The following is a 23,824-nucleotide window of genomic DNA, read 5'->3' on the forward strand; positions in this document are numbered from 1 at the left end:
AAGAAATAACACAATAAATGGAAGATGCTTATATTTCACTTTCATAAAGGTAACAATGAGCTCCAATTGCAATTTTTCAACTGAGGATGACCTAAGCATACACATTGTTGCATTGAATATGTACACACACACACACACACACACACACACACACACACACACACAAACACACACACACACACACACACACACACACACACACACACACACACACACACACACACACACACACACACACTCTCTCTCTCTCTCTCTCTCTCTCACTCACTCACTCTATTCTAGGTATAGAGTTGTGTAAATCATAATTCATGTCACTACGTTGGTTCAACACAAGTTATCACACGTTTCCATGGAGACATTTGGTTATTTCCCCTGACCATACGGTAGAGAGAAGATCATGGAGATGCAGAGATCCATCACTTCCTCACTTTGGAATGTGAAACAACTATAATTACTATTTAGATGAAAAAAGAAAAGGTAGTTGTTTTACGGAAAAATAATATTTTCATTTATTGTATATCATATCTTAAGTGAGTTAATATAAATGCCAAATATTCATTATTTGTAAAGAAATATATATATAGATATATATAGATATATAAATATATAATATATGCTTCATTGAGACATAACTATTTTCTGTTCCAGATCACGCTTGCTCTTTCTTAACATTTTACTTTTGTTATGGTTTCTTATACGCTGTTATGATGGCATGCAAATTACTGATTCTGAATGTAGGCCCATTATTTACGGATATTATTTGAAACCATGATGCAGTTTTTGTTGTTGATTGATTGATTTATTCTATCGCAAAGGTGTTTTTCAATGCGTTATATCTGCACTCTGCACTATGTTTTCACCATGTTAACTTATCAGACTATTATTTTAGGAAAACACATCTATTTCCTATTCATTGATTCCCAAGGAACTTCTAAAACAATCCTTGCTTTTTTTTTAGTTGTTTGATCATTGCTGAGGACGTCCATTGTAAATAAATAATTCTGCAATTAAATTTTTGGAAGAAAATGTTTGGAAAATTTTGTGTTTGTGATGCTTTTTTGATCATATTAATGTTGTGTTTCACTGGTTTCATTTGAAGGCTATCAAACTGGTCTTAAATTTGACACCTTACAATAAAAGTATGATATGTGCGTAGTTACAAATATATAAATGTCCAGAATGATTATGGATCATGCAGAACAGGATTGGCCTACGCTATTGTGTGATATATATTTGATATGATGGTAAAGATAATCCTGAGCATTGTTGTACTGGTTTTAACACACAAATGTTTAAAAAAAAAGGTTGTAAATAGTTTAAACACGAGAGAGTTGATGAACAACATGCAGTAATAGCATAATTTTGATTCCAACTTGATACTACTTCATCATCTCACAGTAAAACTCTGTCCTTGCTTATTAAAAGTAAGTATTGAGTGTACTGCCCTGAAGTTGAAACTATTGAAAAGCCATGTATAAATCCATCCCCAATCTACGAGCTCAGCATGATATCACTCTCCCAGCCAAGACCAAGTTAGCTGAGCGTTAGCTCTGGGATATGCTAAAATCATTACATCACGTTTTCCTCAATCATAACTTCATTCCACATCGGCATCGGTAACAACTGTGTAGCATTTTGCCAGATCTCAATCATCTGAAGAGTTTATATTAGGTTCTATGCTTTGTAAGGGCGTAGTATCTGAGAAATTTGGAATATGGTGGCTATCTTTTAATCATAAATAACTTTAGTGTGTGTGTTTGTGTATTATGTGTGCAAGTTATATCTTCATGAACACACACATGGTAGGATAAAAAAATATGTATTAATGTCTGTGGTGTCCAAATTTGTGTTTGTATGTTTTAAGTGTGTGTGTGTGGTGTGTGTGTGTGTGTGTGTGTGTGTGTGTGTGTGTGTGTGTGTGTGTGTGTGTGTGTCTGTCTGTGTGTGTGTGTGAGAGAGAGAGAGAGAGAGAGAGAGAGAGAGAGAGAGAGAGAGAGAGAGAGAGAGAGAGAGAGAGAGAGAGAGAGAGATGAATGTGTATTTATTGAAGACACTTACCGTAATGTATGCTACTATTAAGTCTTATTTTTTTATGTTCTTATGTTTTTTTATGCCAAAATATTTGGTTGGACTATTATATATATTAAGTTTTTTGTTTTTAATATAACAATAATAAATACTTTTTTCTTTATTTTGGCAATGTCTAACTTCACAAAGTTTCCCGGTTCTCCTCCAAATGTGCAACCCGGCTTTGGCACACTTGAACTAATAGCCTCAACTCTAGGCTCTTCTACACTTTAGTTCTGCAAGAATTCAACACTGACTCTACAAAAAGGATTCTTAGCCTTACGACTATAAATAATATGTGCTAGTACACTGCGGGACTAGACCATGGATGACCAAGATGCAAGGATAACGGAGAGGTTGTGGGAGTTACCACATGCACCTGCATGGGCATTTAAACTGTGGATCATTTTTCAGTAGCTTTCATTGATACCCTCTACACATCCATCTAAATGAATTATACAAATAAATAACGGAAAGTGTTAAAGCTAAAGGCAATTTGGAGAAACCCGCCAGAGTAAGCTAGATTTCGAAAGTATCCAACCACAAAAATTCCACCCCTCCCTTCTGGCCTCCCTCCAAAGCCAGTCCTCCAAAACACGTTCTAGTTCGCTAGCTTTAGCAATAGGGCTTTGTTCGAATAGGCAAAGAAAATGACTTCCAATGTCCTTTCCTGACCACTTTTCCTTGACGGAAAACGTCATAAGATTACGGAAAGATGTGAAGGAGATTTCATAAAGACTGCGGTGCTAAGATAATCCGACTGCACTTACACTATGCTATGCAAGTAAGCGACCACGGATGTTATGGACGTGAGTCTGCTGTGCTGAAACTAATGATCCAAAGAAGAACATCTTAGATTCTTCAACCCGTAAATTCTTAACACGTTGACAACCTGATGAGAAATATAACTAATGGTTGTCCCATTGAGAATGGTTGCTCACGCTTAACCTCCTGTTCACTCATATTTATTGAATTTCAACTAGTATGGTTGTGTGAAAATAATTGTCGGTCATGTTGACAGTTTGTTTTTCGTAAACAACCGAATGGTGCATCGCTTTAAATGTTGCTGCTGCATGCAACTGTTGGACGGCATTATCTGCTTTCCTATCGTAAAGGATTGGGTAGGCTGGTAGACAGACAGGTTGTCCACCCAATCATTTCATTCGGGCAGAAGAAATGAGTGGACGTCTTATGTGCCATTCATGTGTCCTGGTAATAACGAGACGCCTCGTCAGTGATTACGTTCACACTTACGCGTGTTCCCAACAGCAACCGTTCGTGTGCACTTCGATCAGAATCTAAAAGTTCTTCTTCGTCAGTGGTATATATCACACCAACAGAATTACTGCCACCATCTGTTGGACGTTGAACATAGGTTCTGTGTTTGTAGCCTATCACCTACTGTCCTTTTGCTTTTATTTATGAGAAGCACATTGTATTGCCACTGTATGGAAGGCTACACTTGCCCTTATCTAGAGCTGGTTTACCAGTAGGCCTACACAACGTTTAAAACTGAGCAAAGTCGATGCCAACCGACGCTTACAATGTCAATCAATAGTAAAGTGTAGACATGGCAAAAAAGATGTGATATGATGTTTGATACTTTTATATTGAGTAAAACTTTCACACCAGTCAAAACTTTTGCCTTGTGGTCCGCCATGTTCATGCTCATCACTAGTAAACAATACGTCTCCAACTGGGCAACTCTGTTAGCAAAATCTTTCCTTTCTTAACCTTTCTTAACCTTTCTTAACTTCCTTTCGGCAACCCAGTTGCCGAAAGGAAGTAGAATCATCAGAGCGTCATGAGGTGTCCTTCACGAGAACTTTCCAACGTCGTTTTTTTTCCCCCATAATTCCCAGCGATCTGAATGGGCCATTATTACAGGGCTGCGACAGCCACCTATACCGGATTATTTTTCTCATTTTGTCAGAGCATTTGATTTATTGATTGCTGTGGGGATGTAAATACAATTTCATCAAATATGACCAAAAGTGCTTTTCAAATAAATTGCCTACTCTAGCTTTAATAATAAATACCAAGAAGTCATAAGACTTTGAAGGTAGGCTGACTTCTCTTTAGGGAACTTGAATAAGGGAACTGATATCCCGGCTAGATATTTTTGAACTATTTCATATATGTACAGTCTGGTTGTGTAGGACTCTCACTTAGCACTGCGGTCAAGCCAGCCAACACTTGGAGAACGACAGTCAAGCCTGTCATGCTACAAGTGTATATACTAGCCATTACAGTAATAGCATCTCAGAACTGGTTTAAAAAGGCATTCGTCAGGTACATACCAAAACAGTCAATAAAAACAAATACTGTCAAAGGAAATGTACAGACTTTCTGATGTGTACTTCCAAAATAAAAGTCCAACTAATTGACAAATATGAGACGTATATGTATTAAACATGAGTTTGGATTAAATTAAAAAAGAAACTCCCTGTTATCAGAGACAAATTACACCTCAGGGTAATAGTACACGACCCCCTAGTGTGACCCAGTATGTTTGAAGATATAAGTCTTTAGCATGCATACACTAAAGTCACAAATGTGTAACAGTAAATTTGAAGTCGTAAATATTTATTTTGCATGTGTAGCCTACACTAAAGTCACAAATGTGTAACAGTAAATTTGAAGTCGTAAATATTTTTTCTACCATTGTCAACACAAAATAGGGGCTACGAGTTCACAAGTCCATTGTTACAGGTGCACAAATCCTATCCTGTGCATCACAACTTCAAATAGTCATGCACTTGACACTTATGCTACAATCATTGCAGCGCAGCCCATGTTTCATAATCTGAGAACATGCACAAAATGTGTGCATTCGTAAACCCAAATGTGAACTAATGCATCCGAAGTTGCACATCAGTGTCGGCTGGCTTGACCGCAGTCTGGCCTACAGCGATCAAAGCAACACATGAGCAACTACCTAGGCCTGTTTAATACACATGCACATGATGCAGAAGGAATCTAAATACATTATTCATAAATACTATGTAAACGTATATAGTATTGCTTAATCATTTCTGAAACTAATATACTTTACTGGGATTCATTTCAATATTCATTCTGTTTGTTTTAATTATGTTTGCACATTGATCACATTCTCGTTATCGTATGTACTTGTAATAATAAATATTGAAATACAACACATGTAATGGAACATTTTGTCCCCACAATGCACAACGCTTTTCACATGGCTACAAGCATGCAAAATATGTAAAGCTGCAGAGCCAACATTGACTTATGGTGCCTTCTATTTGTCTCGTAATCGCGATTTGCAGCTCGGGTGTGACATCACAGGATTGGTCAGTAGAACGGGTTAACGCCATTGGACAAGAAATACAGTAGGCGGGATTTCCTGTTTGAAATCATATGACCAAATTGAAGTCCTGTGATAAACAAAAAGCATGCCTCACAAAGTTATCGTCTAGGGTAAGTTGCTCTTTCCCTAGTTTGTCCGTTTCTTGGTTACAGTGGTATTCAAGTGGTATTATCAGTGGCCAGTGGAAGTGTTTGCATATGAACATACACGGACCGTTGTGTCACTAATGTGCATCCTTTGTTTTCTTAATCGTGACATCGATTTTAGGCTCTGGAATTTGATCTCGTACGGATTAGCTCATAAATTATTTGTTGGATCGCTCTTCTCGTTGTAGATAATCTTATCTTTCGTAGATAGTTGCCCATGCTAAACATTTGGATTGTCGTGTGTTTTTGTTGTCATTTTTATTAAAGCCTTCATGTGTCCCGTTGCAGATGATTATAAACAATACATTCCCATCCACTCAAACTATATCGCTTTTCCTGAGAAGTAATGACCACTGAGCAACGAGTCCCCCCGCTGTCTCTCGATGACAGCTCTGGCCAGTCCAACATGGACTACTACATGTTGGACGTCCGTCTTCACCTCGTAGGTCTTGGGTTGGCCTTCTACACGGCAGTATTTATAATATGCCACCTCTTGTCAGTGGTGCTTTCTCGGACATACCGATCCCTCCTCACCAAAGAGAAGGTGTTCTGGAACCTAGCAGCTACGAGGGCGGTGTTTGGCATCCAGAGTACGGTAGCGGGTCTCTGTGTTCTGACCGAGGACTCGGCAGTGTCCAGAGACCAGGTGAGTGGCAAAGATGACTTTTCGTGGTTTAACGTGCTCACTGCCACGGGGTTCTTCGTTTTTGAGAATGTGGCACTCCACGCCTCCAATGTGGTTTTCCGATCCTTCGACCTCCCCTTGGCGACGCATCACTTCTTCGCCCTGTCTGGATATGCCAGCTTGCTGATATGGGACCCCTTGGGCCACTTCCTGCCCATGATTACACTCTTGCTTGAAGTGAGCACGCCGTTCACCTGCATATCCTGGATGTTACTGAAGGTAAGGAATTGCTCTTCAAAGCAAAATCAGGGAGACTTGGGTCTAATGGGTTTTGGGTCATGCCTACAAGCAGTTAATTTTGAGTTTGACACAGTGTGATAATCCTCATAATTATGTAATTTATTGATTTTGCAGGATGCTCTCAGAAAGAGGAAGTCAAAGGGATCTATACACTCCCCCTAGTTTATATTCTAACAATCGTTGACATCCAAGGATGGCTGGTTCCATTTATTGTGTTTGCACAACAACCATAATACGAAACAGGGACAGTTAGAGAAAAATTGAATATTGTATCATAATCATGGACAATACCATGTGTTTTTCATCCAAACCCACATCACACTCCATGTCTACTCCTTCCTTTCACCAGGCCGGCTGGGCCCGCAGCATGTTGTGGAGGGCAAACCAGTGGGTGATGATCCACATGTTCCACTGCCGCATGGTGCTCACCTACTACATGTGGTGGGTCACCTGGAGCCACTGGACGGCCATCAACACAATCTACCCCCTGGTCCCTCGCACCCTTTTCTTCACAGGCCTCGCCCTTCTCACCGTGGTGCTGAACCCCATCTGGACTCACAAGAAGACCATGCAGCTGCTGAACCCCGTGGACTGGAACTTCAGCAACAAGCCCGTGCCCAACGGCTCTGCGGCGGGGGAGCAGTCCGGGCGCCCCGCTAAACCCCACACCAGCTGAGAGCAAGGGGCCTTGGCGGTGGAGTCGGACATGGTGGTGCGTGTGTGCTTATACCATTGGTGGAAAGAAAACTAACGCAACAAGATAAGTGTGTTATTAGCATTAAAAAATGGTGGCCTCGTGTGACCAACAGGCAGTGCAAGTTGGCTGGGAACTCCATAAGGTGCTGGTATTAAATTAATCTTGAAGGGCCTGGGAAGGAAGAGACTTGTTCCTTGAAATGGATTTAGTTCAATTAAATTTTAGTTTTATTCTTTTTGGTCATGGTGTCACTTACCATCATGTTATGGTAGTTAACTGCAAATCATGCTGTTCAAACACATTGTCGATGGAGACGTGTTTTGATCAGCCTTGCTTTGTACTTCATTCATTTCCTCATCCCTTTGTTTTTTTTTTTTTGTTGAACCTGCTCAACCATGGTTCCTCCCAGAAAATGTGAGGAAGTGAAACTAAATGGTCTAAGATTTTTAACTTTTGCTGGCCTTTACTTGCATTGAAATATGCACCTTGCTACAGCATGGCCGTTACTTTTTTAGAATGCTTTTATTTTTTTGCTTTAGCTTCTCCTAAAGAGATGACACCTTCTTGTTGAAACCTACATATCTTGATATTGTGGAATATAATAATTCTGTTTAACATTATCTATTAAACACAAACAAGTTGTATCAGCAAGGGCTCCCTAATGTTAAGTGGACTTGGAGTAACAAGCAAAAGATAACATGCATGGCTGCCTGGATATCTAAGGACAAGCAACAAACAACACTGTCTGGAGATATTATGACAAAGCCTTGGCAGACAACTGACATCTGGCAGATCACATGAACAGCAGAGTTATTATTGAACCATTTGAGATGCGTTTAGGCTTATTAATGGTTAATTAATGGTAGGTTACACATAATTTGATCAGTTTAGACAGGGTTCACATTGATGATGCTACCGGTCTGTTGCCGGTGACCGGTTGTAGAAGAAGATTGTATTATTATACTGACATTGGATTCTCCCCTACGCATTGAAGGCACCTCAAGGATCGTTGGACTAATCCAAAACAGGCTCTTGAGAAATATAGACATTGAACACCCAATTTGTAGGGATTTGTTTGGGATTTGTAGTGTATTTGGTATCTCGGAAATATAGATATAAGTAATTCTCTTTTGAGTGATGGAAATGTTTTATATTGATGATTGGTTTTGCACGGAATGATAAATGTAGTCCTACTCCCTGCTACAATTTTCCATAGGCTTTCTGAATGTTAATGCCACTGGACTACAGCTTTTTTATTATTTCCTTTTAACGTTATGTTACGTTAGTTACTTAAGTTAGTATGATTAATAGATACTTTTTTATTTTACAATGGAATTATCGCACAATGTCATGCCTTTCTTACTTAAAATAAATGGGATATTGAGCTGCACACTCAATATGTTTTCGATCTGCTAATGGTCAAAATATATGGTTATATTACAGGTTTTCAAATGTTTGCTCAAAAGTGTTATCTGTCACATGTATAGTAACTGACTTGCAGGGTGTGGCTCCGTTGAATAAATACTTCAGTCGACTGCGACATTAAACCTATACGTTTTGCCCTCTTTATAGTATAATTGTTTTTGGCACAAATTCTGCGGAGGAGGATATTGCCACTAGATGGCGGACTTGCATTTCTTTTTTCTGTTTAATAACATCCGAGATTTAGTTCAGGAAATATTTTATTATGACGCTTCAAAGAAAATGTTGGTAGTGAAGCAATTAACTACAGTATTCAAATCGTGTTGCTCATGCATTTTAATCACAATGTCAGTGAATGGTCCATTGTTATTCTTATAATTAATTCTTAAAATGTATTTTAATGCGGTACTAACTGAAGTTACCCCATCGGTCTTGAATATATAGACAGCTATTACAATTCCTCAATGTTGCCTCCACCCAACATATGTGTAGTTACAGCAATCCAGCAAAACGACAAGATCTGCCCATTTCATCCATCACCAGACAGCTGTTTTCTAAGGAGCCACCTCACATGTCACGTGAGCACTTTGGAATTTGGGACTGAGATTGACAGTCCCTCCAGCCAATTACAGTATCTATTCTCCTATACGAACCAATCACCAACCAGAAGTCTGCATGGCTCTGCTTTGATGGAATCAGCTTGCATCGAGTGGAAGCGACTGTATTGAAAAGTTAGTATTTGATGTCGCTAGAGTAATGTATTTGAAAGAAAAAAACAATAGTTCTTAGACCTATTGCCTAGAATTGCAAATGGATACGTGATACAATACTAGAAGAGTTTTCCTATGGTAAGTTACACTTGTATGTCGTGAAGTTTAAATGTGATGCTACAACTTTTTTGCTCTTCCATTCCATTCAGTAGAGATTGGTATTTCGAAACTTTAATTACGATGTCTATCCTTTCTAAAAAAAATAAATAGTAATTTGTTCATTTTTAAGCTTCCCGACTTCTAGGTCTTTAACGTGGCGCGTTGTCTTGGCCAAGTTTCCAACGCTGTCATCAAGAGAACGGAAAATTAACACGCTTCATATTTTTAAAGCATATTGTAAAAATACGTAATTATCGGAATGGCTTGTAACAGTTCACATACTAGTCTGTAACAATTGTATAGGCCTACTGGATGTAAAATTAACACCTCGAGGAATACTGTGTTCCTGTGGGATCAAATCTTTGCATACTACAGGTACACAAATACATGTACATTCCCGATCATACATGAATGAATGTTTCGTCAAGTACACCCGTCTTCCACTGCTATAGCTTGTCCTTCGCGCATACAAACAAACGCCTGATGTATTTGACATGTCATTCTTTGAAACTATTCTGGATGAGAAGAAACGGTGCCAATCGGCGCCCGGACGATTCACAAATGCACTACTAGTCAAGCATGGCATTCCCCAGTAAAACGCTTCCCAGCGCCTTTCACCTGGAGCATTAGTGGAGCACCTCATCGTGCATTGGGCTTATAGCGTTTGAACAAGTTGACTGGGAGCTCAGACGAGCCAAAGGGTGCTTTCACTCATCTGTTAGCGGTGTTAAGCCTTGTGGGGATGGACTTGTTTGTAGATGGATCGATTTATAATAGATAAGGGGCGAGCTTGGTCCTCTTTTGTCTTTCTGAGTCTGGTATGGTGCGACCCATAGACTCACTCGACAACAGGGAATTGTAGGAAACTGTGGATCTCTCTGTAGCTACCGCGCTCCCACTTCCAGTCATTTGCTTAACAAATAGCAAGGGCATCCTGGATTTCAGCATGCATTTCTGACATTCCCAGGCCCCAATGGGATCTCTGCTAGTTCTGAAACTCTTATTTTTCACCAATCCCATTTGTACGGCAGGACTTCTCATTAAAGGTCCTGTAGACACGGGCTCTGTAGTGTGACATTTCCTCTTGGTCCAACCAGCTGCCATGTTCCCAGACATAGGCCAAGATGCTGTTTACACGTAGTTCAGCTTCTGTTCAATGTAGGCCTGCCAATTTGTGTGTGTAGTTTGACACCTCACAGAATGATGTGTTGATGATCATGCTGATCTTCCCATCATCCCCATGAATAGTGGGTGATTTATGTTTTTAATATATCCGTAGGTCTAAAGCAGATAAAACGAATGCAGCTGCAACATAATAGCCAATGGGGAATTGCCAAGAATGGCCGACAGCTCAAGTGTTGGATGATGGGTGATGATGTTGTGATGATGGTGTTTGGCTATGAGCACATCATTAACATTCTTGCAATGCCGTGTACACTGTGGTGTTGATGGTCTGTCACAGAGGTTGTAAGTAATAAAGGATCAGCTGGGCTGTCGGATAAGTCATGAATTAACACCGCATTGCTCGGTAACAGCTGGCTCATACACAGCATAGGCCTTCTGCAGGTGGATCTAGAAAGTTGATCGCTTATTACACACTGATTTGTTCAGCAGATGGTAGAATCCACTGGAAGCAACAAACTCCCAGTTGAGGCCAAACTCCTGCTTGCTGGTGACTCAATTGGTTAATCCAGGGACAATTGGAATACTAATGCAACAGCATCTTACTTTACCCAATCACAAATTATCTTGTTGGATGTTCAAAGTGTTGATGAATGTCAAATGAGTGTCAATGTAGTTGTTTGGGCCATTGAGTGAGTGCTTGAATCCATAGTGCTTCACTGCAGTGAACGCAAATGTCAGCCGATACAATCCCACCGGAAATGAGATCCCTAGATGGAACAGTGTTGTCGTGAAGCTACGTTGATTTATCGCCCAACAGCGAAAATGCAATAAAACACAACACAGTGACTAAACTGGCAAGGGGCTCTTTTGAATCATTGCTCATGTCTTGGTAAATCACTGGAATTTATTTGACCACACTGCTAGTAGCGGATTGCACATAGAACATCATGTGAATGTCTTTCATATGTGCAGCCCTGTCTTTATCCCTCAGTCACTTCATAACCTCCTCATAGGATCCCTCTAACTATTTCACACAATTTGTTTGTTCAGAGTTTGCATTTGTTTGTCCAAATGGCCGGTTAGCTCAGTTGGTTAGAGCGTCGTGCTAATAACGCGAAGGTCGCGGGTTCGATACCCGTACTGGCCATAGTCATTTTGACCACTGCACCATCTAGAGAAAGGGTCTCATCAAGTTAATTTATATTTGAATATACCCTTAATCCCAGTTACATTCTCAAAGGGCTTTACAGGACATATTTTTATGACACCTCCTAACCCAAAACAACTTTGACTATAAAGGAAGAAACCGTGAGAAGGAATTGCTACAGGGATTCTTAGAAGTGCAATGGATACTCATTACATTACATACCTAGTAGTATTACAAGAAAACATTTTAAGTACAAGTTCAAAAAGAGTATTGTCCTTGGTGGTTTAGATGGTGGCTGTGAGCAAGCTGGCAGCAGTCAGGTGGGCCGGAAAGGCATACAGTCAAGATCAGCGCAGCACACTAAAACAGAGACAGAATTATGGTAAGGTCAGCCAGGGTGGACCAGGACCAGGAATAGGGAACCTCTACTATAATGACAGATGAAGGACACTCCTAGGAGCCAAATTAAAGAAAAATAAAGAAAGAGTTAGGTTTTATGGGTGGATTTTCTAGTTTAATAACTTAATTCAACTACTAGCATTACATTCATATAAAATACAACGCATGGTGCCAGTGTAAGATTTGTCAGCGATGATTCATGAGTCCAGAATAGTTCAACATTTATTATGTTTTGTAATTCCCAGTCTCCCTATCATTTCAGCACTGCCAATAAATCCAACAGTTATGGCAAATTGTTTACGATGAAGGGGAGACAATAAATAGCCCTGGCTGTTTAGTATGCTGAAGAGCACTGTCCTCCTCTGACCTGTGAGATTCACAACCTCACTGTCACATCTCACACACGCTCACCCAACTCTTTTGTGGCTTTGTGAATCTGTCGGGGAGTTTCATTTGAGGCATGGTTCAGGTCATAATGCCAACGTGGTGGCTAAACCAGCCATAGAGTTCTGCAGGCAGGCAGGCAGGCCGAACCTTCCAGCCTGGGAATGTCTCCCTCTTGTTTCCTGTGTGTGTGTGTGTGTGTTGCACCCAGTTCTCCAGGCTATTCTTATTAGCCCCAGTTATTTGATCAGAAGCCGCGTTTAATAATTATTTAATATGATTGAATGTTAAGTTTGTACTACTAATGGTGATAAACACGTGATTCAGCTTTGAAAGGCACACTTCTATCACTTTGGTTAGGAGTCATACTAAGCTAGTTTTGCCACACGCACTATCCACGACACACTGGCATTAAACAACATGCATTTTGACGTTGACGGCATCAGCTGAACTGCCTTCGTAATTGCCGGTCAGATTATTCCAGTCGTGTGGTTTTGTCTTCATGTTATTTACGATACATACGCAAGCGCATTGTTCTCTGTTGCACTGGAAAGCCAGGTGACTGACTTGTTTTCCTGTTGAAGCAGCATAACTCAACCCCACTGACGTGTAATGGCACGTTGGGCAAGGTTCTTCCTTCATCAAAGACTGAGTCGACCCCCCCCCTCCTTTTTTTATTAAGCTTATCCGTTTCCCTTCCTTTCCAAGTCCTTTACCTGTCACCACTCACTCAGACATTCTGCAGTACTCATTTTTAAAGTCCCACAAATGCGAGTCTTGCGATGGAGCAATGTTGGTATGCAGCTAGTGTCTGCTGACTTAGCAGTCGGTGTCAGATGTTGTAAACACGGGTGAAGACTTTCTACGTTAAGCCAGGTGGTCCCAGAGGTAAACGCCTTCTGAACCACATACCACACCATTGTTGAGGATGTGCTTTTAGAGGTGGCTGTGCCTAGACCCCCTGCCCAGAAGCATGTTAGGAGAACTGATGATAACTACCTCGAGTAATTACAGGAGGAGAGCAACCCAGATAACGGCTCTGGACTGGTTTCAAAGCTATTGTGAGGAGAGGCCGTGCTCAAGGCTGTTAATTGTAACATGGCAATAAAAGTCAAGCCAGTGCTGTTGATTAAACTCAGATTAAACTTTGGGGTCCTAGTTTTTTTCAGCGCTAAGTGTTTAGGAATGCTGTCACTATAACCCTTTAGAGGCTAGGTGACTTAAATAAAAAACGTGATGTGAAACATCAGGGCACAAGAAGCATTTATTATGCATGAATGTTTCAGGCTCTCTAATGACCCGTTATGTATTTTGTATATTTTTTCCTTCCTTCCCTCTCCACCCCTGTCCTGGCATCTCTTCATCTGAGGAAAGGGATGAGTCACTTTATTCCAGTGTTCCACCCAACCCATTGAGGCTCTCATTCTCACACTTAAGCCGCCATCTACAGGATCTCAAATTATTCCTGAATCGACCTTTGTCATTACCATGTATGGCTTTAGATCATGACAGGCCCTTTCAACAAAACGTTGCATTCAGTATAATTGTGGTCTCTCTCGCTCTCGCATTAGTCTCCATTATGCAGAGCTTACACCCCCACGGGCAAAGGATATTTTACCTGCCTCTGCTTTGCCATCATTGTCTCTTAGTCATAATTCATCCAACACATTGTGTGTGTGTGGTTGTGAGTACGCAAATCCCCATCTCTGGCCCTGAACCCGGCCAATGGGGTGGAAGACAAAGGGCAGCGGAGGATTTCACATTATTGCTAGACAAAACAAGCTTTGAGACTCAGTAACAGGGATATCTTTAAGCTGCTCTGTGCTGTGCCACAGTGGCGTAGGCTCGCCCTGCTCTGTGGTGGATCATTACGACACTTTCTTCTGTCTCTGGCTCCAATTGAATGAGAGCGAAGATTGTTGGACGAGAAGAATACACTCCGCAAACAAGGGCTGCTTTATGCTATAGCGTGATGTCAGAGCTGTGTCATCCAATCCGCGGAGCGGAGGAGGCGAACTAAGGCAGTATGCTGTGCATCTGGAAGCTGGGCCGTTCTTTTACATTCAGAGTAGTCCCTGACGGGAGCTGTCATCCGTGGTTATGGTATCTGTACAACACGAGCAAACAACACACTCCATATTCTGCTGGAATTCCACCTTTGCGTCTTGCCTGTGCAGGTCGGAAGGTCTTCTTGCCTTGGCATGCCAGTGACACTTAACCAAGACAGGAAGATACTCAGATACCAAATCCTCTTGACCCCTGAGATGGGTGTATCTGCCTGAAGACTGACGACGAGACCACTTCTGTTGAGGGGTTCTTCTTCGCTTTGCTTGTGTTAAAAGAGGAAAAAGGATTATTCACGCTCATTTATTCCACAGCTTTACTTCCTTTACTTCACAGCTGTGAGATGGGAGAAACGAAGCAGAGCTAATGCTCATTTGCTTTGAAACAATTAACATATTGATGTGGTAAACTGCATACAAACCTGGGCACAAACCTGAGGGGAATCCTTAATGAGACCGCTGACAATCGAAGCTCAGGTGGAAAGTTCCCCACGCTTGTAGTAATGATTACACACTGGCTCCAACAGCCATAGCAATGACCTTGTGACCTTCTCCACAGGCACGCACGCACGCACACGCACACACATGCACACGCTTCTTGTTTACAGTGACATGCAAGGGTGTAGCCATGACGGCTTCTGTTGTCATGAGACATGCCAATTTGTTTCAATTGTTCTGCATTGAAAAGACTAATTGTTCACACAAAAGGCCTTTGCCCCTTGGACCAGAACATCCACAGTCCCTCGCCCCCCACTAGCTGTGCCCCCCTGCGATTCTGATGGAGAAACATGAATTAATAGGCGTGCACGGGACTTCCTGTGAGTGCATTCGTGAATGTCTAAGGGTTGATGTATGGGCGCATTCCTCAGCATTCTGCTGCGGCCTCTTTGTTCTGTGTCTCTTAAATGTCTTCTCACTATGTGTGTGTGTGTGTGTGTGTGTGTGTGTGTGTGTGTGTGTGTGTGTGTGTGTGTGTGTGTGTGTGTGTGTGTGTGTGTGTGTGTGTGTGTGTGTGTGTGTGTGTGTGTGTGTGTGTGTGGTTTTTCCACAGGGATGTGCACGGGCATAGCTGAGCTCCACTAGACTGCTGGTTGAAGAGTGTGCATCAGAGACCAGCCCCTGGCTAACATGGACGTGGAAGACTTTCCACCCCCTCCGCCTGAAAGTAAAGTCAACCACAACTCATGCAGTCCCACTCCCACTTTCATTTGTTGTAATTCTCACTTGCCTCTGTCTCTTCCTCACCCACTATGGTCGTCTGTGTAAATTATGTCTGACAGCTCGTTCAGATGAAATTAAATTCATGGGTGAACGGGTTCAGAATGTCATTGCCTACATTTCTGACAAGGAAGTTGGCTTTGTGGTTGGTTTTAGGTGAGAGGGGGGATCAGTGGACCATTGTGATTTGCACCCAGAGTTCATTTCCTGGCTGATAAGAGTCTGTGATTGACACCTCCCCGTATATATTCACAGCCGAAATAGCTCAGTTGGGAGAGCGTTAGACTGAAGATCTAAATGTCCCTGGTTCGATCCCGGGTTTCGGCAGTATTGTTATGTTCTTTACAGTTTGAGCTTTGTGTTTGTGATTTGGTCTTATATATGACTTTGGCAATATATTCAAACATTGTTTACACAATCACCTTAGGCAATCACAGCCGAAATATCTCAGTTGGGTGAGAGTTAGGCTGAAGATCTAAATGTCCCTGGTTCGATCCTGGGTTTCGGCAGAACTATTATGTTCTTTAACGTGAGTGTTAGGGCTTGTCTTATACATGACTTGCCAATATACAATGTTTAAATATGCTAACATTTTAAACATTATTTACACAATCACGCAATTAAAGCACAGCCGAAATAGCTCAGTTGGGAGAGCGTTAGACTGAAGATCTAAATGTCCCTGGTTCGATCCCGGGTTTCGGCAGTTCTATTATATTCTTTACGGTCAAGCTTTGAGGGTGTGATTTTGTCTTATATATGACTTTGCCAATATATTTAAACAATGGCGGTTGTTAACTTGAAACCGACTCCTTTGCTACAAGGTTCCACTGCTAGTAGATCAATAACCAAGTTGGCAAACATCTATACTCAAAGCCGTTTCTATCTCTTAACAGAGCCATTGGTAGAAGTCTGAGATTTTGCTACATTTCAAACGCTTAAACAATATTGAGTTAAATTCAGATGAAGACGCTTGTAGCTTTTTTAGTCTTGAAAGTGTGTCAACTTGTTTATAAATCGTCCATACATGGTGTTGATGGTAAACATTTTTTTATTATCACCTAATATGTAGTCAAGCAGGTAAACAACTTTTTTGATACAGACATGGATGGGTGGTTAATACAGGCCGGTTAGCTCAGTTGGTTAGAGCGTGGTGCTAATAACGCCAAGGTCGCGGGTTCGATACCCGTACTGGCCATGGTATTTTGAAAGCAATGTCAGGGCATGCAAACGTTCAACTCTTTGGTATCTCCTTGAATTACTAAGCATTATTGGAAACTAACAAATATCACACACCATAAAAGATCTAAACAATGAAACAGGTTATTTGCCCGACATCAATTCATAACATCAGGGTCAGGCTCAGTCATTGGCTGCAGGTCGCCTTTTGCATTGTCATGTAATCGGGTGATTTGCCTACCAAACAGCCTGTGGTGACTGCCACTTGTAGCTCAGGGGAGAGCCGGGGAAGACAATAAACGACATGTGAAAACAACACATTCCTCTCCTCCTCGCTTCTGAAGAGCGTAGGCAGTGGAACCAGCGGAGGAGGAGGAGGAGGGGGGGGTGAAATGTGCTGTACCGCTGTGAATCCCAAACAATGTGCCTCCAGTACTGAGCAGAATTCTGCTGCGGCATCGCATGGACACACAGGCACACACACACACACACACGCACACACGCACACACGCACACACGCACGCACACACACACACATGTGCGTGCGCACACACACACACACGTGCATACAGAGCCTCCAGGGACAGACACAGGCCTAGCTCCAGCTGGGCAGCCGCTTGTGGGGTTGCCAGGGCGATGGCAGGGTGGATTGCCGTTGAACAGAACGTTATGTGACAGTAGAGAAGGGTCCAAAAGAACATAATCCATATTGTGTATGTGTGTGTGTGTGTGTGTGTGTGTGTGTGTGGAGGTCTCTGTGTGTGTGTGTGTGTGGGTGGGTGTGTGTGTGTGTTTGTCGCCTGTAAAGTCTGGCTAGTTAATTATGGGCCGGCACACTCGCACCAGTGCTGTTTGACGATCCACCCTCTGCGCTTGATGCGGTATTGAATGGCCGATTGGGCACGGTTCAGCTGGTCAGATCGCCACTGATTAATCCCCTGCACTTGCGTTTCACACGAACCCAGCGCTGTGTTTCACTTTAAAGTGACACGGGGAGAGGCGAGAGTGCATCGTAAGCTAAGCCAAACACTAACCATCCATCCCAGAGTGCCGAAGAAAAGGAATCCTCAGGCCTTGACCTCCTAACCCCGTTTGTTACCGCTGCACATGAAAGAGTAGAGATAGCATCTCTCAGCCTCCTTCTGCTGCAATCTGCCCACGGGACGGTGGGGTCACATTGTTTGCCTGTGGCGTCGCCCCCCCCGGACCGCCCATGCACACACACTGACTGCAGGGTGCAACACCTCGCTGTCAGGGCCCCAGGGAGCAATGCTCTAAGTGATTTGTTGATTCCTGGAGACTTCAAAGTCGAGGAACAGACAGCACCGTGCCCCCTGCCCGTAAGGCTGACTTGTTCTTTTTATTTCTAAGTTGTGTGTTCCGAGCTGAGGGGTTTTACAGTATGTTTGAAAGTGATTAACCAGTTGACCATAAAACAAAATATAAGGGCCACTTTGGAAAAAGAGTGTACAATAATTCACTCAAGCATTGTCAAGGATTATTGGAGAATTGACCTGGAGCAGGATTTGCTTTATTTATTTTTTTATTTTTTTGGTCAAAATGCCGAAACCCAGACTCAAACTGGGGATCTTTCAAACTTCTCCCAAACGGAGCTATTTCGTCTGCATGGCTGTGCGTGGTCGGGCGTATTCCCTACCTCTGCTCTTGGCAGCCAGGAAATGAAATCTAGGAGCAAACCTGTAAATTCCATTGAGAAACACAGTGAGGATATGAACATTTCGAACAATCTAGCTATGACCACTGACTCAACAACCGGCCACTAAAGCAAAGAAATGTCTGGAATGCTTAGGAGTTCAAGTTGAGCAGATAAAGAAAAGCCCAGCTCTCACCTAGAGGGACATTTTCTGATGCTGTTACAACCTCCTCACTCCTTTAGCTTCCATAGGAGTAACTGAACATTTTAACCTGGTGGGAGATTAAGAAAACCATATGGCCTGTTGCTGGAAGAATTAGATTATTGGATCCAATTGCGTCCATGTTTCCTAGTGTTCATCCTCCTTCCTCCTGTTTTGACTAAGTGTCCCAGCATGTACTTTTCTTTCATATGTTTGTGTGTAGTCCTTCTTTGCCTCTCTTTACTATAGAGGACAGCCCCTTAAGATGAATGTCTTGTTTTCCAGGGGTTATCTAGAGACATGTGCATGGCAGTTATTAAAGCACACTTTTTGACAACTCAAAGTTAAAAAGGAGGCAAAACCAGCGTTTAGGTCTCTTTCTACTTATTGGCGCTCAATTAGTTTGGCTCACGTCACCCATTCCATTATTTTGTTTTTCTGCATAATCCGCAATCCTGGCTGCTTGGTGGGAGGTGGGGAATGAATTGGGGAATCTCTGGCAACATTCCCGGTCTCTGGAGGGAGTGACATCCCAGTTTCCTGCTGGCCTAATTTCAGTGTGGAAACTGGCAAGACATGTGCGTCCCCCCCTTCCTGTCTAGAAGCACAGCGAGACCCTCCCACCAGCCGTGACGTGTGACTGCAGGGTGTGTGCGTTATTACACCCTGTGTTGTTATTTTACACACCATAAAGTAGCATCTGAGTCCACTGCCTCGATGTGAAAGTTGTACAGTAAACGGCACACTGCAGTTTGCTGGGACTCCACCCTTAATTACAAGCCTAAGCAAAGGCCTCTGTCTCATAACCCTCAGCCCAGCAAAGACAACCGACAACCACAAAGTGTCTGTTCCCTTAGCCACTCCTGGTGGTGGAGAACTGTATACACACCAGATCACAGGGTTCTGTGTAGCTCACTTTCTTTATTACTTTGCTTCAAAAAGGCGTATGCATCAAAAGGGAAGGGGATGTGAGCCACAGCTTTGTGGCACGACGATGCGTTGTGTTCAGCACTAGAACAACACTAGCCGTGTCGGTGTCTTGGTCATAGTCTGTGTGGCTTGTTTTTTTTGCGAATGACGCCTGAAGGTTCACGTTACCTGCTCCACCACGAAACCTGAAACACACTGCATTCCTGTAGTCCTCGTGCCCCCTGCATGTTTACATAATCTCTCTGTCCGTCTGTCTGTCCGTCCTAGTGTTGGCAGACGGCGGCGACGAAGACGAGGGGGAGGCCTTCGAGTTTGAGGACAGCGGCGATGAGGTCACCGGGGTTGACCTGCCGCCGCCCGCCCCAGAGGCCTCCGGCGCCCCAGCCCCCGCCCCCGCCCCCTCGGACAACGCCGCCGCGGCGGCGGGACGGGTCGGGGGTCCCGCGGAGGCGCCCCCGGCCAGCGCGACGGAGGACGCCCCGCCGGTCACGGCGCGGACGGCGTCCATCGCCAGGGAGGCCCCCGGGGAGGACAGCGAGCTCCCGCTGCCTCCGCCCCCGCCCCCGACCCCGCCCCCACCGGAGGACGTCGGCAGAGCGGGTGGGTGTGGTGGAGGAGCCTCCTCTGTGCCTGCTAGCGGCGGGGATAGGGTTGCCAGGCTTCTGTTTCTAGTCAGTTGTTGTGGTATTCGTTCCTTGTCGAGGCGTAGCTCTGAAAAGGCGGAGATCCACCCCTTGCATTGTGCCAGGACTTTAAAAAAGTGCACGAAACCCGATGACTCGCCTCTTTTTACATGTTTAGAAAAACAATTGAATCTTTTATGTTAATTTGCACTCTGTAAGATTCAGTCCCTCCCAGTGAGTAGGTGGGAGACTTTGAGGATTCAAAAAACAGTGGCAGTCAGAACAAAAGCAGCATTCCGTCAGCTCTAACTGGCTGTGCAACTGTGTGACATGAACTAGCGTAGCTCGGCTGGCTGGGGGGGGGATTGAGTGGGTGAGGTTGGGGGAGGACGTTGTTGATAGTACGATTCTTGTAAACAAAGAGAGAGGTACAGACAAAGGGCCAGCATTTAGAATTTGTAGAATAGATCCTTTATCGGATGTGCTTGCATTGTAATTATGTGTACATTACTGATCCACTTACAGGGTAGGACTTGGCATCGCTCGTCCTTGTCAAAATATAATAATTGTGTGCCTAAATCGAGTATTGCGCTAGGCTGGTCTTGCGCTCGTGTTAGTTCAGTACCCATTTTAAACACTCAGCGTCAATATTAAATGTTGTATCTTTAACCAGGTGAATCCCTTTTGAGATCACAAGATCTCTTTTCAAGGGTTTAGGACTTTGATGACTAATGTATACATCATTTGTTGTGTAAGCTGGATACAAACATGCAGCTTCGTTTTCATACATTGTTCCGGTGAACGTTATCGTCATTTCTTGTGTCATCTCAACACAGACACAGCTTTGTTTTCATACATCGCTCCGGTGAACGTAGCCCTAATGTGTCCCACTAGAGGTTGAGGGATGATAACTTTTCTTGTGTGTGCGGGGGAGTCCTGCTGCCGGGCTCTGGGGAACGCTGTCTATATTCAGCCTGCTGTTGCTGCTGCTGCAGGGACCTGGCCTCCATCACGGACCAGCCCGATACTGGTGCTCTGTGTATCTGCTGTTTATTCCTACCATCACCCACACACGTACTGTGGGCCGGGGTGGAGGGGGTGGGCAGCACTTCAGCCTGTGCTTGGCACCGACTCAAGCACACGCACACACATACACATGCACGCACACACGTACACACACACACGTAAATATACCACCCCTCTCCAACACACACTTGACAGTGATTTGCTCCTCTCCCCCCTTCCCTGCTATTCTTCACCAGATGCTGGGCGGCAGGGTTTCAGCCGCTTCTGTGTGGTTGCTTGGCTCAGCTGGGTGGTGCCTTATAATGACATGGAGAAATGCATTTCTTTTTCAAATCTTTTTCTCACGAGGCTATATAAGCGGTCAACAGTTATTGGGAAATTGTTGTGAAATGATTCCAATAAGGATACATCATGTTTAGTCTTCTATCTAGAGTTTTTTGTATCTACTTAATCCCCTGAAATTTGACCATATTGTTTATGCGTTGTCAAGGGAAATCTGGTCCTTGTTATTTTTTCACTATTGTCTGAGGGAGTTCTGTGATGGATTTGTAGCTGATAAAAGCCAGCGGTGTCCCGATTTTGTAAAATAATCAACACCCGTGTTAGCATGGCTTCACAGGCCGGTTAGCTCAGTTGGTTAGAGCGTGGTGCTAATACCCGGGTTCGATACCCGTACTGGCCAGCTGTTTTTAGTCCACACTAGGCTGTAATTAGCTAAAGCTGTCTGGCGAAATCTACGACTGGAACTAGACTTGACTCGTCACGGTACAACCTCTGGTCAACTGAACATCTGCGCTGAGCACTGTAATGCTCTTCTCTCTCTCACACACACACACACACCCACACACACACACACCGTATAATCCAATGTGAATCATATCATTTAGAGCTTGTTCCTTCTTACTCAGTTCCTTTTGAGGCTTTGAGGGACACTAGCAGGGTGTTACAGTTTTCCCACATGTCTCACAGTCAGGCGGGTAAAGGTCTCACAGGTTCTACGGGCATGGCATGCAGGCCTGGGGGGGCGTGAAGTTGCACACTGTGGTTGAGTCAGAGCCAGCAGGTACCTCCAGAGTGTGTGGGTCAGAGGCTATCAAGCACACAAGCTGATTTTTTTTTTAAAGTGTAGGCAGTGAAAGTCACAGTGTACTGTAAATCACACCTCCGTCTTGCTCGGGTCACCAGCTGTTGCTGAACTTTTGGCCAACTCTCCTTCCCTCACACCCCCCCCCCCCCCCCCCCCGCTCACCACACAAGCTGCAGCTGGGGATGAAGCTATTCTAGGACTGCTCTCAGACTCTATAAGAATACTGAGCGATAAATATGATTGGGAAGGATTAGTGGTGAATTAGAATTTCATGGGAGCGGGTCACTTCGTTCCTTCAGATTATCGCTGCCCCCTAAAAAGGATTTAAAATGGGGAACTCAGAAATGGGGTTTTACGATTGAAGAGATGTTCAGAAGGCATATGTTTGTTCTGTATAATCAGAAATGTACAAAATATTCCTGCCAATAATACTCATAAATTCTCCATTCTCTAAATCTCCATTGTCAGTAATATTTAGCGACCCTCTTGAATTTGGAGTGCTTAAAGAGGGTCTCCTTATCAGTACCACAAGCTAGCTGGAACGTTGTTGTGTTGTATCTTCTCATCTCTACACGGTATGATCATAATGTATCAGAGATCACCCTGATTACCCACTCATGACTGGAGCAGCATGTCACTGAACACATCTTGTTCTCCTCTTCCTCTTCCTCTTCCTCTTCCTCTTCCTCTTCCTCTTCCTCTTCCTCTTCCTCCTCCTCCTCCTCCTCCTCCCCTCCCTCTACCAGGAGGCCACGGCCCTGATCTGCCCTTTGATGCCGCCGCCCTCTCTGGGGCCCCTGGCCCCGCCCCCCGGGGCAAGGTCAACCCCTACTCTGTCATCGACATCACCCCGCTCCAAGTGCAGCAGCTGGAGCAGCAGCCGCGTGGCTCCGCCCCTTCCTCTCCACCCGGCTCTGCCCCTTCCTCTCCATCCGGCCCCGCCCCTTCCTCTCGGCCCGACCCCCTGGAGCGGGCAGCGGCGGCGGCGGTGACGACGGCGGCGGCGGCGGTGCCGGGAGCAGCGGCGGCGGAGACGCAGGAGGGTCCCGGCGGGCCCCGCGACGTCTCCCCGGGCTACGCCATCCCGGTGCCGTGCGGGTACGCCACCCCGTCCGGCGTGCCGCTCATCACGCCCACGTACACCACGCCGGTCATCATCCGCCACCTCTCCATGGACGAGGAAGGTACGGGAAGCGAGCCGTCCAAAACACTCACTGAGCGACGTCTGGGTCTTAGCGCGGGTAGGACCCCGGGAGGTAGTGGTTAGGTTAGGGTGTGGGGGTTTAAAGAGCACATTATCAGGCTACTCAACCCCCATCGGGGTTATTTT

The 23,824-nt window shown here is 44.0% G+C and overlaps 2 protein-coding genes and 4 non-coding genes across 6 annotated transcripts in view; all 6 read left to right on the forward strand.

Moving 5' to 3' along the window:
- The first annotated feature begins 5,425 nt into the window (after positions 1–5,425).
- On the forward strand, positions 5,426–8,714 carry cln8 (CLN8 transmembrane ER and ERGIC protein). Its single transcript, XM_084481971.1, has 3 exons — positions 5,426–5,511; positions 5,836–6,451; positions 6,822–8,714. The coding sequence occupies exons 2-3, from the start codon at positions 5,894–5,896 to the stop codon at positions 7,146–7,148; spliced, it is 885 nt and encodes a 294-aa protein (XP_084338097.1). The 5' UTR covers positions 5,426–5,511; positions 5,836–5,893; the 3' UTR covers positions 7,149–8,714.
- A 595-nt stretch (positions 8,715–9,309) lies between these two features.
- The window catches only part of arhgef10 (Rho guanine nucleotide exchange factor (GEF) 10), a gene marked incomplete at its 3' end in the record, with an annotated part of 50,562 nt that continues 36,047 nt past the window's right edge, over positions 9,310–23,824 (forward strand). The window contains exons 1-4 of the mRNA XM_084482266.1: positions 9,310–9,439; positions 15,630–15,743; positions 20,026–20,358; positions 23,241–23,678. Of these exons, the coding sequence (XP_084338392.1) occupies positions 15,707–15,743; positions 20,026–20,358; positions 23,241–23,678 (808 nt within the window). The 5' untranslated portion in view covers positions 9,310–9,439; positions 15,630–15,706. The remainder of the gene's footprint in view (positions 9,440–15,629; positions 15,744–20,025; positions 20,359–23,240; positions 23,679–23,824) is intronic.
- Positions 11,659–11,732, forward strand: AC3HAE_032646 (transfer RNA isoleucine (anticodon AAU)). Its single transcript has one exon. It is a non-coding gene; the product is annotated as a tRNA-Ile (tRNA).
- Positions 16,051–16,123, forward strand: AC3HAE_032647 (transfer RNA phenylalanine (anticodon GAA)). Its single transcript has one exon. It is a non-coding gene; the product is annotated as a tRNA-Phe (tRNA).
- On the forward strand, positions 16,427–16,499 carry AC3HAE_032649 (transfer RNA phenylalanine (anticodon GAA)). The gene has a single exon. It is a non-coding gene; the product is annotated as a tRNA-Phe (tRNA).
- AC3HAE_032650 (transfer RNA isoleucine (anticodon AAU)) lies at positions 16,918–16,991 on the forward strand. Its single transcript has one exon. It is a non-coding gene; the product is annotated as a tRNA-Ile (tRNA).

Source organism: Micromesistius poutassou (genome assembly GCF_964030765.1).
Source record: "Micromesistius poutassou genome assembly, chromosome: 17".
NCBI lineage: Eukaryota > Metazoa > Chordata > Actinopteri > Gadiformes > Gadidae > Micromesistius > Micromesistius poutassou.

Bases quoted from the DNA above. Each gene is read 5' to 3' on its own strand.
- cln8 (XM_084481971.1), top strand. From the start codon at position 5,894: ATGACCACTGAGCAACGAGTCCCCCCGCTGTCTCTCGATGACAGCTCT. The intron at 6,452-6,821 runs GTAAGGAATTGC...TCCTTTCACCAG, and splicing joins TATCCTGGATGTTACTGAAG to GCCGGCTGGGCCCGCAGCAT.